We start from the raw sequence: 16323 nt of genomic DNA, 5'->3' as shown, positions 1-16323 counted from the left end.
CCTTCCCTCTCCGAGACTTGGTAACTGGGGGAGAGATCTCCCGGCCATGGGCCTGATTGGGCCTAAGGCCACAGGGGGATGGGCAGTCTCAGGCCTGGCCAGCTGAGACTAGCCCAGCAGAGGGAGGGGGAAGAAGGAGCCCTGGGGGTTTTGGATGCACCCTCAGGTGGGGATGGGATCTTTCTTTGTCACTGCGCTTTGGGTTTTCTGTAACATTCACTGCTTTCTATTTAAACTTTCATCACTTTTGCAATCCGTTTGCCTGAGTCGTTATTTCTGCCTGTGGTGGGGAGGGGGTCTGCCCCAACCCATTACATGTTGTTAGTGTGAGTTATTGTATGGAAATTAATTATAAGCTTTTTTTTCGCATAAGCTTAAAATTTCACAGCCATGTGTTTTTCTCTAACTGATTTCTGGTACTGCTTTTTTATATTAAAACAAAAATCACGACTGACATTGTAAATAGGTATATTTTTCCACTTGTTGGGAAAAATGATGCTAAAGCAAAATACTTTTAAAAGGAGGCAGATATAATCCTGTAATCAGAGTTAGTATGTGATTTGACTTTCTTGTTATTATGGCGACCACAGAGTGCAACAGTGTATGGCCCTCGTTCTAGTGAAAAGTGTGATCCATTTACAGACAAGTGACAAGCAACATCATAGTGCCAACTCTTCTGGTGTGCATAAAAGTACTGAAAGTGCCCTAACTTATAAGTAAATCCTTGACTTCTGTATACATACACTTGTACAGATTTTGAAAATACACAGAAGTGAGACATACTGGTCGATGATAGGCTGAACATGAGCCTGCAGTGTGCCCAGGCAGCCAAGAGGGCCAATGGCATCCTGGTCTGCATCAGGAACAGTGTGGCCAGCAGGAGCAGGGAGGTCATTCTGCCCCTGTACGCTGCACTGGTTAGGCCGCACCTTGAGTACTGTGTCCAGTTCTGGGCCCCTCAGTTTAGGAAGGAGGTTGACTTGCTGGAATGAGTCCAGAGAAGGGCAACAAAGTTGGTGAGGGGTTTGGAACACAAGCCCTATGAGGAGAGGCTGAGGGAGCTGGGGTTGCTTAGCCTGGAGAAGAGGAGACTCAGGGGTGACCTTATTGCTCTCTACAACTACCTGAAGGGAGGTCGTAGACAGGTGGATGTTGGTCTCTTCTCCCAGGCAGCCAGTACCAGAACAAGAGGACTCAGTCTCAGGCTGTGCCAGGGGAGGTTTAGGTTGGATATTAGGAAAAAGTTCTATACAGAGAGAGTGATTGCCCATTGGAATGGGCTGCCTGGGGAGGTGGTGGAGTCACCATCATTGGAGGTGTTCAGGAGGAGACTTGATGGGGTGCTTGGTGCCATGGCTTAGTTTAGGTGGGTTGGATTGGTTGAGGGGTTGGACACGATGATCTTGAAGGTTTCTTCCAACCTGGTTTATTATTATAATGTGGAATAATATACAAAATAGCACTAAAAAGCTGAAAAAAAGGTATAGTGTAAGTTATGCCTCATACACACAGAACTTAGGGAGAATCTTCTTTATTTAGAGGGTGACTGAGCACTGGAACAGGCTGCCCGGTGAGGTTATGGAGTCTCCTTCTCTGGTGGTGTGGTTTTAGGCTATGCCTTTAAAATTAGCTGTAGATTTCGAGCAGAAAAGTAGAAAAATATAAATAAATTACTATTGGGTGTTAAAAGGAAAACAAAAGATTATTCTAAACAAATAGAATAAGATGGGCTGTACCATAATAATTCTCATCTCTCTTCTGATCTTGGCTGTTTTGTTTTGCTTGGGAAACATAACGTGCTTTGGCTGGCCTTGGCTAAGTCTAACCCACTGCTTTTTCTCTCCACTTCCCTTTCTCTCTTGGAACCTGGGGGATTTTTTGTGTTGTTTGCTAATTGTAAATATCTGTATAATATTGTAAATCCTGTACATTTTGTGCTTATTCATTGCATTCCATTGTAGAGTGTAGCTTTTGCTTGTAAATACAGCTTCATTTGCTTATGAATTGATCTGGCAAAATCAATGCTGGGGGGGGAACTTTAACCCACCACATTAAAAAAAATAAGAAACATAACTGTTGTGACAGGACCTAATGCACCTTGTATTTTTGGGAATTGATTTTTCTGAGAGAATGGCATTTCAAAGACCCTAAGGGTTACAAATAGCAACTGTAGAAATTGATGGAGGAAAATTGAATTGTCCATTAGATCTGAGCTTTCTGATGAATCTGCAGTTGTGGGACAACATGAGATAGAGGATGTGAAGTTGTGGGTTGCTTCTCGAACTGTGCATCACAGACATCTGGAGACTTCAAGGCTCTCCTGGACACATTCCTGTGCGACTTAATCTCTGTGAACCTGCTTTAGCAAGCAGGGTTGGACTCAATGATCTCCAGAGATCCTTTCCAACTCCTACCATTGTAGGATTCTATTACATCAATGTCAAAAAAGAAAAAGTATTAAGTGTTCTGACCTCCTGCTTGATCTGGTAACAGATTTGTCTTCCCAGGCACCAAGATTATTGTATACCAAAGTGCACACAGGCAAAGTTAAAGTGCCTAAATTATAAATAAATCCTTGACTTCTGTGTATTTCCAAAATCTGTACAAGTATGAGTTATACAGAAGTGAAACACAACATGGAATAACATATGAAAGAGCACTCAAAAAACCCAAAACAAACAAAACCAACAGCAACAACAAAACCCCCCAAACAAAACAAAAAAAACAAACCCAAACATTTTAACCTAAGTTACGCCTCATACATGCAGTAAATTAGGCTACTTATTCAAAGCCTCATAGCTGGGACACATTATTTTCTCTTTTTCCACTGTAAGAGTTGAACTCTCAAACATTTTTATAATGTTAAGATGTTCTGAAGTTACTGGACTTTTGGGCATAATGGTGCCCATTTGATATGGAAGCAGGTAGCAAGTACATTTTATATGCATTTGCAATATGTTTCTAGTAAAGGAACAACAAGCAAACAGACATTTGTGTTATTATTGTTTCTATAACTCTGAGTGTTACAGCTTGAAACTCCAGGCCAGAGCCTTTTTCTTACCTCTGCTTACACTTTAAACCCCATTGGTCCCATCAGGAACGTTTGTATATTTAGTTAAATCATATTTCTTTGTCATATGTACCATACTTAGCTTAAGTCCCATATGTCTTTCAAGGTGTGTTTAAACTTGTTTGTTTAACATCTTGTGCAATGGGCATTAAGACTCATCAGAAGTTTTTGTCTTTGACTCCAGAGTTGGAGAATGTGCTAAGTAAGAGCAGTATTCTGCTTGGGTGTTCTAATTCAGGCAAAAAATCTTTCACTAGAATACATCAAACATTCAGTACACTGCCTGAACTTCATATGTTTTTGGCTGATATTATGGTATACGAATGGTACTGCCCAATTTGTGCCGAAAATACCTATGAAGCATTACTAAGTATAGTTTACAGTACTTTATATTATTTGTCAAACCACCTTGTATTCTAACAGTGAATATAGAGATGCTTAAAATACATTAATACTATATATATGGTGTTTGCCTCACAAACATTGGTCCTGGTGAAACCACGTTTGTTGAAAACCCACACACAGCAGTATAATCTTGGAGCACGGAGACCAGAGTGCAAATAAACCTCAGTGTATGTTTGTGCAACACTTACTGCTGAACTGGAGCCTGAGGCTGCTGTGTAATGAAAGGATGCTCTGAAATAACTAGTTCAGATGCCTCAGAAATCTACTCTTGTAGTGCAGACCACTTCCTCCGATGCACAGCAGATGCTGTTGTGGTAAACTGTGCTTCATGCGACCATGGTTGCACTCTTAGCAATGCCCAAGTCATTATAAGTATGCAGTAGTTCATTAATATATATAATAATATTTTGAGGTATCAAGTATAAGTATATAATTAGTGTATTTTTATATAATAATTAGAGGTATACCTGTATCAGACTTGGATGCCACAGTAAATGTGACATGTATATACTGTACATGTAGACAGTGGCTTTCTCTCTAAGCCAACAAGGGCATTTCCTTCAAGTGTGATTTAGTTACTTCAATGTAGACTTCTAGAAAACAAAATGAACAAAACCCCACAATATTTTCCTCATCGAAGCAGGTTTTGGGGTACCAAAAGCCTTTCCCCTTAACTATTCTTTTCTATATTATGAAATGTGCTACAAAATGAACTTTACTCCTGCATCTCAGTTTCCATTACTTGCAGGTTTTGGAGCCCTTTCAAACCAAATGGAAAGGTCATGAATTATCCACTCTTACTCACTGGTCAAGTCACTGAAGTATAAGTATTTTTTCTGTGAAATGGTGAAGCACTACATATGTTCAACAATACTGAATCTTAAAATGTCATAAGTAGCAATCCTATATAAGGAATTCCCTGTGGAAGTATATTAATTTTGCAGAGTTACACACTCACTATTTTGTCATTCATTAACTTTCACTGTTGCCAAATTGAAAATGTCTGAGAATGTTACAGTGACTCTTAGTTTATATTTTATCTCTAAACAGGCTTTCAACTGATATGCAAGATTATGGTTTAATTATTGATGGAGCAGCTTTATCATTAATAATGAAACCAAGACAAGATGGGAGCTCTGGTAACTATAGAGAGCTCTTTCTTGAAATCTGCAGGAATTGCAGTGCGGTGTTATGCTGTCGAATGGCACCTCTGCAGAAAGCACAGGTTTGTATTTAGTTTTGTAATTGCTTGTTAGCTGTGCACATCTGTAAATATTGACAGTTAATATTCTGTATGACTTAGTATGGTAACTTCAAATAGTAGGTTACCGTTCACTTTTGTATCTTCTAAAATGAAGAAAGCAACAACAAAAAGGCACAAGGGTAAAATTTCTACTGGCAAGCAATTTAGATAATGGCATGTTAAAATGGCACCCAGCTGTGCACCTGCATTTGATTTATGTACATATTGTACAAGTTTTATGGTTGGTACATGCTGATAAATGAACATATTTAATGAACTGGACTAGTTGCTTCCTTTTTAACCTAGTGAGCTTTGAATAGTCTGCTATCTCTTGAAACTACAGGAACCTACATAATTCATTATTTCTTCTGTATTTTTAATGTAAGTGGGAAGCCAAGAAAGAATAATCCAGACCAAAAAAAAAAAATCTGTGCATTATAATTTTTAAGTATGATAGGTTATATCAAGTAAAAACATATCCTTCCATTAATGAAACATCTCAGTATCGCTGATGAACTTTTAATGGAAACAAACATTGGAATATACACTTGGTTTTTTTCCTTTCAAACTATCACGTCTTTTTCTCAGTTCTGAGTGATAGCATACATAACCCTGACTCATTTTAACAAATTAATTTATTTAGCTGGCACTTACCTGTGTTTGTAGTTGCAGCTGACTTGGTACCAAATTTATGGGGTGGTTGTTTATAACGGAAAGATTTGAAGTTGAATTGTTGGACAGTTTCTATGTCAGTGGTGTTTAGATAAATACAGAATCCTATTATCCTTGCTATTTAAGAAAGTGGAAGTCAGCACAGTTAAGAAAGCAGAATCTTTCCATTTTTAGTTTCAGTATTTCTTTGAAATTTTATGCTCTGTCTGAACCGTTTTAATTTACTAATGCACTTACACAGCACTGTCCTTTCTTCTGCTCTTCCTTCCTCTTGTCCATCTCTCTCAAAAGTAGTTTGGAAGTATTTGAAAAAATGTTATTTTGTATTTGGAACAAATACTTTTAGTGCAAAGATATTACTGTGATCTTTGTGTATAGCAGTTGCATTAGTTAATGGCTTTGTGTCCTTTCACTGAACAGTTTACATGATTGTGGTTGGTACTTTTTCATTAATTAATACATGCAAAATAAGCAAACCATTCCAGAGATGAGTTTTTAATACCATTTCTTTCCAGGTTGTAAAATTGATTAAGTTCTCAAAGGAGCATCCTATCACATTAGCAATTGGTGATGGAGCAAATGATGTCAGTATGATACTAGAAGCACATGTTGGTATAGGTAAGTGTGTTTTTTATAATATTCATTCAAGTGAAAGGACAAATAATATTTCCTTCTTAAAAACTGGCAGTCTCAGAGAACCAGAGTATACATGTTATAGACAACTTTCAGTGAATTTACCCCAGAAATTTTGAGATACAGTGGTGATCTCTTTTTAGATCTCTTATATTGTTAATATATTTTTTTTTAAAAGTCTTTGAAATAGTTCTTCAGTTACTAAACAGCTTCATCATCTTTTTTTAATAGGAATTATTGGCAAAGAAGGTCGTCAAGCAGCAAGAAACAGTGACTATGCAATACCTAAATTTAAACATTTGAAAAAAATGTTGCTTGTCCATGGGCATTTTTATTATGTTAGGATATCTGAACTTGTGCAATACTTCTTTTATAAGGTAGGAAAATGTTTATTCTACTTCTGTAAATCTGAAAAGCTTGCATGGTAATATCTAATTATATGCAGTGGTACAAAAATAAAGCGGTAATTCCCTGAAGAGATTTTGTTGAGTGTCAGATGCAATGCTGAAAAATATTCTGTGATCTATATCTATCCAAATGTAAAAATGGTTTTGTCTTTTCTTTGAACCCCTCTTCTCTCTCTTAAAAATGCCGTCATAGACTGTTCTACTTACTTTCAATACCTTCTGGGTTGCCTCTATAGTGGTCTTTCACATCACGTTCAAAATAGTACTTGAGAACTTAGCATAACTTAATTTACATCAGTTTCTAAGTTCTTTGGGATAGTGTAGGTGGAGGAATTTTACAATGTTTAGGCAGTTTTGTTGGGATCCAATCTAAGTTCTTTCAATGAGCAATGAAGATTATGGAAAGAGAATTCAAGGTCTTAGTGTTTGACTATATGTAGCTAGGATGTAATTTGGGGCCAAACATCTTAAAATTTTCTTTGTACTGTTCCTTCAGTGTTTAGTATTACTAGTGTTATAAAACTATGATAAATGTAGTTGTAGCATTGCACAGCATATAAATTAGTGTTTGTATTTCACTTGACATCTATGTCACTTTGTCTTTCAGAATGTCTGCTTCATTTTTCCTCAGTTTTTATATCAGTTCTTCTGTGGATTTTCACAACAGGTTGGTTTTCTTTTTCCCTTACTGACAGATTTCCTCTTTGGCAATTTTTGTTTAAAAAAGGGATCCTTTAATACTGTGCCTGTTTTGCAAGCAAATTTCTGGATTAATCTACACATAGTAAAGAGAAGAGCATCACATCTGGTTCATACAGTTTGCAGTGGTGATTCATTTTTCAGAATTGTCATAAAAGCTGTGTTATTTTCAAAGTCCAAGAATACAGGAACCCAACATTTTGAAATAGCAGTAGAAAGTGAATCGGCTGTGGGAAATGTGGATTCTGTTAGGTTTAAACTAACATAGGTAGAGACGACTGTGAATTCATGTAGGATGAAAGTGGAAGAGTAAAGTAGTCATCTCTGTCGTGTGCCAATATGAATTGCAAACTTCAGACAAATAGCAGCATTCAGTTAGTTGAAAAGGGAAAATAGACACAGAGGGAAAGTGAACTGCTATTCATCAGAAAGTGCCATCATTCAGGAGAGCATCAGTATTCTCCTTCCTAGGTTTTTGTTTATTTGTTTTCCTCTTCCTCTCATCTCCTTTGTACAGGAAAATCTTTCTTTCTTCTGAATGAAAGAGGGGAAAAAAAAAAGGCAAGGAACTGGATGATCCAACTTAGACAAAAAGAGGATTAAGCTTTCAGGATTAAATTGGACAAGAGGAGGATTTAATTGGGAGAAAATTGTACTATTGCTTTGAATTTGTGGAATGTCTTGAAAGTTCCATGAGAACTAAAAGGGACATTTTCATTTCAAATGACTCCTGAAAACTTTGTAGGTTTTTATCAAGCATTATTAGGAGGATTTAGATGTGAAGGCATGTGTTCATAAAAAGTGTAGTTTAATTTCCTGATATTTTAAATGCTAAATGTAATTCTGAACCCAAAAAAAGGAAGTTCTTGAAAGCAATTTTTATGTCATAAAGGATCACCAAATTGGTTTTGGGAAATAACACATCACTCCATAAAAGGATTGTTTGAGTGCCAGTTACAATGTTGAAACATACATGGAAAAGTAGTTTAGAGAGAAGAAGGATCAAAGACATGTTGGGCTGTTTGTACAGCTCACTGCAGTCATCCACAGCTGAAGTACCTCTGAAGTCCTCCCCTGTGCTCCCTATGTGTATCCATCTTATACAGACATAGAGGAGATACAGGGGGTGGGTGTGCCAGTGGGGAATTCCTGCCTCTCCAGGAATCTGCTGTTGTTCAGTTTGGGTAGCTGGGAGTTGATCTTAGAGTGGAAATGATAATAGGAGGTGCTGATACATGTATTAAATTGATCTTTAGTTGACTTTGTCTTCCAGAATTGCTGAGTTTTGGCTTATATCAGTTAGTAGCTGTTTATATTTTGCCTCCATTGTGAAGGGATATAGCTTTGTTTATTTCTGACATTGACTCATTCCTTTTAAAATCAAGTGTCATGTAGTGTTTTTAAATTAAAACTAACTGATTTAACTTTTTCACCTACAGACTTTATATGATACTGCGTATCTAACACTGTACAATATCAGCTTCACTTCCCTTCCTATCCTCTTGTATGGTCTAATGGAACAACATGTCAGTGCAGACACACTCAAGAGAGAGCCTTCCCTATACAGGTAAAATTAATTTATTATACCCTAAAGTCTGACAGTTCAGTGACAAAATAGTTATTTCTGTTTATAACCAAAGTCCTCAGGATTTCTGGGCAGGGTTGCAGTAGAAAATGAGATATAGTGCAACAGGAGGATTGAGGACCACATGCACAGTTTGTAAAACTGCAGTAGGCACATGTATATTTTTATATGTATATTTGCATATTGCCATGCACAGCATTCATTTGCCACATTAATGAATGAGAGCAAAATAGAAATTACTGTTTTACAAATCAAAATGTGATTTGTTTTAGTATTCTCTATTTTCTTCAGCCATGGGGGAAAGATGTGTTTTAAAATATTGAAAACTTACTGTTTCTTTGGTCTACAAGTTTTATTCTGGAAGAAAAGAGGACTGAGCAGTGGAGTATTGTATCATAAGATGTGTTCTATGTGGTGTTCAATATTGTCATCTGCATATTGTTGACTCTCTTCTGTGCACTGAAACGGTGATTCTTAGCTGCTTGAAATACAGTTGCTGCCAATTAACAGCATGTGGCCATCTAAACTGGGAACAGTGCCCAGTTTTGTTTCATGTACAAAACTAGAATATTTTGGGCAGTGGAAACAGCTGCAGATAGAGTGAAAATGTTTTTTTGAGAGGTGATGTGAGGTGCTCAAAGTTTAATCAATACATAATAAGTATGTAATAATATAATAAGTGATATGTTATATATAAAAAATAAATAAGTGATATGTTTTCACCCAAGAAATTAAAAAGGAATATGAGGTATTATTGTTGAAACCCAAACACACACTCTCCTCTTTCTTTTCTCTTCAATATTTTAAATGTTTTCATGTTAGAAGCAGTCACTGACTTTTTCTTTTTGAAAGCTGGCAGAGGTGGTTTGGTCAGAGACATTTGATTTTTGATATGTCCAACACAGTCTATTGCTAAGCAGTAATGCAACTGTTCTGAGACGAGGTTATTGTTAGCCATGTATGGGTTTGCACTGTATATGGGTAATCTGTGGGAAGACATTACTTCATATGGTCATCAGATGGTCTTTAAAGTACATATGGTGAAGGTACTGGTTGGTAGTAAATGTTCCTATCATTCAGGGTTTTCATTTAACTGTGTTCTGATATGTTTTATGATCTATGCCTTAGTTGATATGTACTTGTTCTGTGGGCGAGAACTAAAACTGTAATATTTTAACTTTTCTGCAGTCAGAAAATGCACAAGTCTGTTTAGACCAGTCTTTGTGAGTTTTCTGTGAAAACAATCAAGAAGTACCATTCAGTTTCCACTGAACTGCAAAATCCTTGTTCACATGTTCCACATCAAATTAGTGTTTTGTTTTGTTACAGTATTCTGTATAAAAGTACCTAATGAGAAATAAAGCAAAGTCTCCAGAGACCTCTAGTGTTTCTATTTAAAATCTACAGTGGATCATCACATGCACAGCACATACTGCAAAACAGACATCTTCTATAAAGTAATTGAAAAATAAATGGCCAGGGGAGTTTTTTAATACAGTTGAAATAACCAGAATTACAGTCAGTGGTTAAGAGGACTTAGGAAAAATTAAAGGCGGGGGAGAGGGCAGCCATTCGGGAAGGACACAGTTGTCACGTGGAAATCCAGTGGGTTTGCAAGCAGTCTTTCCATTGTTTTTCCTTCAAAAAACGACATGAGTGACATCATTTGTGTATGATCTTTGAATATGCTGATAACGAATGCACATTATCTTGTTTTGTACAGAGATGTTGCCAAGAATGCTTTGCTGCGCTGGCGTGTATTTATTTATTGGACATTCCTAGGAGTGTTTGATGCTGTGGTATTTTTCTTTGGTGCCTATTTCCTGTTTGAAAACACAATTGTGACCAGCAATGGACAGGTTAGTGTCAGTTTTGATGAGGTAATTTTTTTTAATGGTGATGGTGCTATGAACATAGTTTTAATTGTTTTCTTCAAAATTTCCGGCACAGATGGTAACTGTTTTATGAGTTATGGTGAGATAGATGGGGTATCTATTATAGCAAAGTCAACTATGCAATAAGAATATCAGTAAACAAAGGTATAGGAGTAGAGACAAATTAGGAGAAATGTGTGTACTGCGAACTCCAAGTATTCCTTCAGAATTTACATCGTAACTTCCTGTTTCATGCTTAACATGCATCTGATGAGTCTCTGATTAAAATACCAAAGGACTCTTGGTAGAATAGCTGTAATGATTATAAAACCTTTACATATTACAAGATTTTAAATACTTTATTTTTTGCATATGGCAGCCTAAAATAATCTCTGTCTACTTGCTTTTCAGTCACATGAATGCTAATTTTAGTACTTTTGCGTTTTGTTTATTTTACACATTGATATTTTGTTCTGTTTTATTTGTGTGCTTTTTTTTCCTTTTGCTACTTGCTTCTCTTCCTATCCTCAGCTAATGACAACCAGCACTCACATGGTAAGACTGTTGTGGATTTGTCATGATACCCATTTCACCTTTCACTGTTCTTTAATTAAGGTGTTAAAGAGCAGTTAAATACTTCCTGTAGTTACTTCAAAGTACCACTTAAACCTGTAGATAGAAATGTTCTGTTGTGCTACTTTATAAATACTGTAGGGTGTAAGATATAAGAGGTGGGATAAAGAGCCATGAATTTAAAAAAATCAGTAAGGTTTTTGCTTCCTTGCATTTTGTTATTTTGTTCTGTGCTTTTCTGTAACCTACATTCTATTGCTGACTCTTCTCTGCCATTGAATGGCTTTAAACAAAACCATCAAAGTGAGAGAGAGAACAAACTGTGCACAATTCTGTTGCGTACATGTAACCTACATGTTTGCTAGAGGTGAAGCATTCAAATGTCATTACAACACTGTGACATCTATCAAGGAGATAAACTTCTAGTGTGTGAGAGAACACTTGTTAGAGCTTTTCTAAGGACAGAACGCTTTTCCATTAGACTTAACTGTACAGTGCAGCACTTCTTTCCCTGGTACTGTTAATGCTCTCTGTTAGATGCTCAGAACTCTATATCACCATATATAGATCTGAATATTAGACTTCTCATAACTGTGCACATTTGTAAAAGGTTTGTATTGCAAATATTCTAATTGTGTTCCTTTCTGGAATTTGAGTCTACTTCTGTTGCCCACATTGAATCAAGTTCTTCTTGATAAAGCTCTGAAGCCAGACTAGTGGCTAGTTTTCACATTTTGAATGTTTATATCTATAACTAGATATCTGTATTAATATTTCATGTTGAAATGTGTTGTTTGATGAGACATTCTGAGTCTTGACTGTCAGTGTGGGTATGAACATTAAACACTATTCAGCATGTGTGCTTGTGTGTATGAATAAAACACACATTGAGTTGCAATTTTGAATTTAAAGGCTTGAAAGTGTTAGAGTTCAGGAATAGTCAGAAATACATAGGCGAGTTCATGCACATGTGAATACTAGTTGGTGTTAATAGTTATTTCCAAGTATTTAAATTATGCTCACATCTGTGAAAAGTCAATGAAATACTTGAAGATTTGAAAAGCAACAACGTGCTTTTGTGGCACGGGGAAAAGGTAGGAAAGGGGATAAAAGGGCTGAAGGTAACACTAATACATAAATGATGTATGATGATTGAGGTTGGGTGCCAGTTTGGTAAAATGGGTGTTGAAGCAGAAAACCCTGATACTTCTTTCTCTTCTTTAGTGAACTAGTCGCCAGCATTGCAAAACCAGTAAAAAGTTAAGAAAATCGTCTGTTTCACTTAGACTGATGCCTATGTCAGACTAAAATTTACATCCCATTAAGCTTGCTTTCAAACATAACTCTCCTGCAGGATGCTTCTCAGTGTTTGAAAATTTGGTTGAAACTGCATGCTGTAGGGTGATGTTACTGCAATAAGGGGGAAGTGTAGTTTTAATCTCTGGTATTTACTTCATAAATGCCTGCATCAGTCATTTCTTGGTAACAAAAAAACTAAGATGCCAAGAATTTCTCTTATTAATTGCTATTAATTTGTGATACTGCTTTGTGTATGGTCTTCTGCTTTGGCCATGACATCATGGTTGGTGGTGTAAAAACATGTAGTTGGAGACATGAGGAAGGTAAGAAGAAAAGAAGGCATTGTAGAAGTAATTGTAAATGTTGTCCTTGTTTACCCATATAATGAAATGTATTTCCTGTGTGGTGGATTTTTTTGTTTGGTTGTTTAGGTTTTGGTGTTGTCTTTTTAATGTTCATGTTAACCTTTGAGGAGTGGATGAAATGTAATTGTTAAGGGTGGGTTCAGAGATAGATGGGAGAAACTTAGTTAAAAGGAGTAACAGAATGTGGAAAACCAAATAACAGGAAGGAAGATAAGTGAATAGAATGATCAATTGAAACATGGAAGATCAATAGGTAAAGTTGCACAAGGAAAGGTCTTTGGTAGGCTGGGAGCACAGCATAGAAAAATATCTGTTAATGAACTAGATGCTGACAGACTTCCAAAAGAATGACTCGTAGCTTGAAGACAGGAGTAGTACCTTGAGATACTCAATGCTGAAAATAAATTGTGGTGTTCTGTAACTTGTACCATCCCTAATTGCTCTGCTTACCTTTTTCTGTACCAAATTAGTAGCCTTGTGGAGTCAGGTGTCGGTGTGCTATGGGTTTGTTTCCTGAGTTAAAAAGATGGGTAGGTGAAGGGTTTGGTTGAAGCCTGATGCTTTCTATCTAGCCTGACAAAGAGACAGATGAAAGTTGTTTCAACATTTGTATTTAATCTAGCTGCTTTGATTGGAAATACATTGGAAACATCTACTCAGTACACATAAATGGACAGCAGGCTCTCTGAGAGATGCCAGATACGATTGAGTGCTGTAAAATGTAACTGCAAGAAGAAAGTCAGGAAATAACATAGTGTGAAGTTCCAGAACCAAATTCCTGTCCAGTTTTAACTGCACTGATTTTTTTAAAGACACACAAAATACTGTATCAAAAGCATGAGCCTATAGTATTATTATATTGCATATCAAAGTAAAAGGTCAAAATGATGAAGGCTTTCTGCCCTTCTTGTATTCTCTACACTTGGTCACATTTTTAAAATAATGCTTACTCAGCATAATGAATCTTTATTTTTGTTTATTTTTTTTAAATACTTCTCTGTTCACAGTTGATCAGATTATCTCAGCCTAGTTTTCTACAGATTTCTGGCTTGTGGCTGGCTGTGGTCTCCATTCAGAGTTTTTCCCACAGCTGCATATTGGGGTGATCACTTGCCCGTGTGGATCCCCTGTCATCTAATACTAGGCAAGCTCATATAGAATAACGGAGATGGGAAGAGAACCTGGAGGTGATCCAGTTCACTGCTTTGTGCAGGGCTGGTTAAAATTAAGTTGCTAGACTTTGTGTAGTTTTTTTCCCAAGTTCTTAATATCCCTGAGGATGGAGAAGCCATAACCTCCCTGGGCAAGTGATTCCAGTGATTTTCTGCCTTCACGGTAAAAAATGTTCTCCTAATACCTAAGCATAATTTTTCTTGTTGTTGAAGAGAAATCATCTTTGTAACTGTTCTTCACATATTTGTGGGCAACTGCTAGGCTGTTCCTTAGTGTGCCCCCCACAGATAAAATTATTTCGTCAACCACTTTTCCAGGAGAGCCATAGATTGCTAACCTCCCTGGTCAGCTGCCACTTGATCCTTTCCAATTTTTTTCACATCCCTCTTTAACTGAGAGCCTTAAAACTAGGCATGGTGTTCCATGTTCAATCTCATTACAGCTGAGTAGATCAGAGTACTAACCTTTCTTCAGAGGCCGTGTTCCTCCCAGTACACATCAGTTTGCAGTTTTCCATATGGAGAGAGAGAGAGTGACCACAGTATTAGGCTTGTGCAGTGCTTGGAGCCACTGTCGCCACAGCTTGTTTTCAAGCAGGGCCGTTGTTCAGCCAGTCAGTTCCAACATATGGTGTTACTTCTCCATAGGTTTAAAACTTTCTGCTTTTCCTTATTTAATTTCATAAGGTATCTTTTCTCACTTCTGAAATTAATAAAGGTCCTTCTGGTTTGAAACTCTGCTATTCATTATGTCAGCTATTCTTTAATTTTGCATCACCTGGCAATTTGCTCTTGATGTCCTTGATGTCAACAGCCAGGCCACTGACAAATACTCAGTAATGTCAGCCCCAGCATCAGTCCCTGGTGTAGTTCACTGATTACCACTTCAGAGTTCAGTGGTTCAGCCAGTTTTCAACTCAAGCAGTAGTCTAACCACCCCAGGCTTCCTTCCAAATGAGATTGCTGTCTGAGCATCAAATGCCTTGCTAAGTTAAAAATAGGCTGCATCAACTGCTCTCCCTCATTAACAACTCCTCCTCCTCCCATGTATCTGGCTGCTCCTTTTCTTCCCTTCCCAATCATTGATGTTCAATGTAAGGAGCAGCTTTTGTTCATGAAGACATTCAATACTCTGGATACTAATTTCAGCATTTTCTTTAACACTTTCCACTACGCTGCCTTACCAGTCTATCAGTAGACTAATGTTTTCACTTTGAAACTAGGATACCAGTAAATTCTGGGCCACTCAGTTTAGGAAAGATGTTGAGTTGCTGGAATGTGTCCAGAGAAGGGCAACAAAGATGGGGAGGGGTTTGGAGCACAAGCCCTATGAGGAGAGGCTGAGAGAGCTGGGGTTGTTTAGCCTGGAGAAGAGGGCTCAGAGGAGACCTTATTGCTGTCTACAACTACCTGAAAGGAGGTTTCAGCCAGGTGGGGGCTGGTCTCTTCTCCCAGGCAACCAGCACCAGAACAAGAGGACACAGTTTCAAGCTGCACCAGGGGAGGTTTAGGCTGGATGTTACGAAGAAGTTTTTCACAGAAAGAGTGATTGGCCATTGGAATGGGCAGCCCAGGGAGGTGGTGGAGTCACCATCACTGGAAGCATTTGAGACTGGATGAGTGCACTTGGTGCCATGGTTTAGTTGATTAGATAGTGTTGGGTGTTAGGTTTATTCTATTCTGTTCTAACTACTCTTTTTGTTACTGTCAGCATCCCTCACTTCTCTTAGTTTGACCTGAGCTTGAGCCTGTGTGATTTTGTTCCTTTATGCCCAGGTACCAGTTTGCTGCCAGTCCATATTGTCATCTCTTGTATGTTTGTGTTTTGCCTTTTTGTTTGTTGAGGAATGTCCTGGTTGGCTAGCTGGGTCTTCTGCTTTAATTTCATGTCTTCCTGCAGAAGAGGGTTCATGAGATCTCACAATTTTTCTCTTTCAAAGTAATTAATTTCTTGGGCACCTTTCTCTTTCATGGGTGCAATGCTCTGAATAAAACAAAGTCTTTTCTCTTAAAGTACAGTGTCCTAACTCTATTGCTTACTTTCCAACTATTTCTCTGGATCCAGAACTTGCTAATCTCGTAGTTGCACAGTCCATGCAATATTTAAGACTATTTTCACCACCAGTTCTTCCCTTCATCAACATTAATGACCATTTCTGCCCACTTGAGAAGCTGAAGTGTTCTTTATTTCATTATGCAAGAAAATCAACCACAATTCAGAAGTGTTTTATCATAAAATGTACATAGAGCATCTACATATTTACGTGGTGGTGATGGTTACCACATTCTTTCTTATACTGTCACTTGTCTATATAACATGCTGTTG

The 16323-nt window shown here is 37.5% G+C and overlaps 1 protein-coding gene across 7 annotated transcripts in view; it reads left to right on the top strand.

The window, feature by feature from the left end:
* The window catches only part of ATP11A (ATPase phospholipid transporting 11A), a 138528-nt gene that overhangs the window by 107307 nt on the left and 14898 nt on the right, over positions 1–16323 (top strand). For 5 of the 7 annotated variants that reach the window (XR_008462330.1, XM_054162851.1, XM_054162849.1 and 2 more), the window contains exons 20-26: positions 4526–4700; positions 5906–6008; positions 6255–6400; positions 7038–7097; positions 8569–8696; positions 10438–10573; positions 11120–11143. Coding sequence is in view for 5 of the 7 variants with exons in the window: in XM_054162851.1 (XP_054018826.1) it covers positions 4526–4700; positions 5906–6008; positions 6255–6400; positions 7038–7097; positions 8569–8696; positions 10438–10573; positions 11120–11143 (772 nt within the window). In the remaining 2 variants the exon portion in view is untranslated. The remainder of the gene's footprint in view (positions 1–4525; positions 4701–5905; positions 6009–6254; positions 6401–7037; positions 7098–8568; positions 8697–10437; positions 10574–11119; positions 11144–16323) is intronic. The other 2 variants (XR_008462331.1, XM_054162854.1) reach the window with 1 other exon arrangement.

Source organism: Dryobates pubescens, chromosome 7 (genome assembly GCF_014839835.1).
Source record: "Dryobates pubescens isolate bDryPub1 chromosome 7, bDryPub1.pri, whole genome shotgun sequence".
In the NCBI taxonomy this organism is placed as follows: Eukaryota; Metazoa; Chordata; class Aves; order Piciformes; family Picidae; genus Dryobates; species Dryobates pubescens.
Note: the sequence above shows the minus strand (reverse complement) of the source record. Positions and strands in the feature narration are given on the sequence as shown.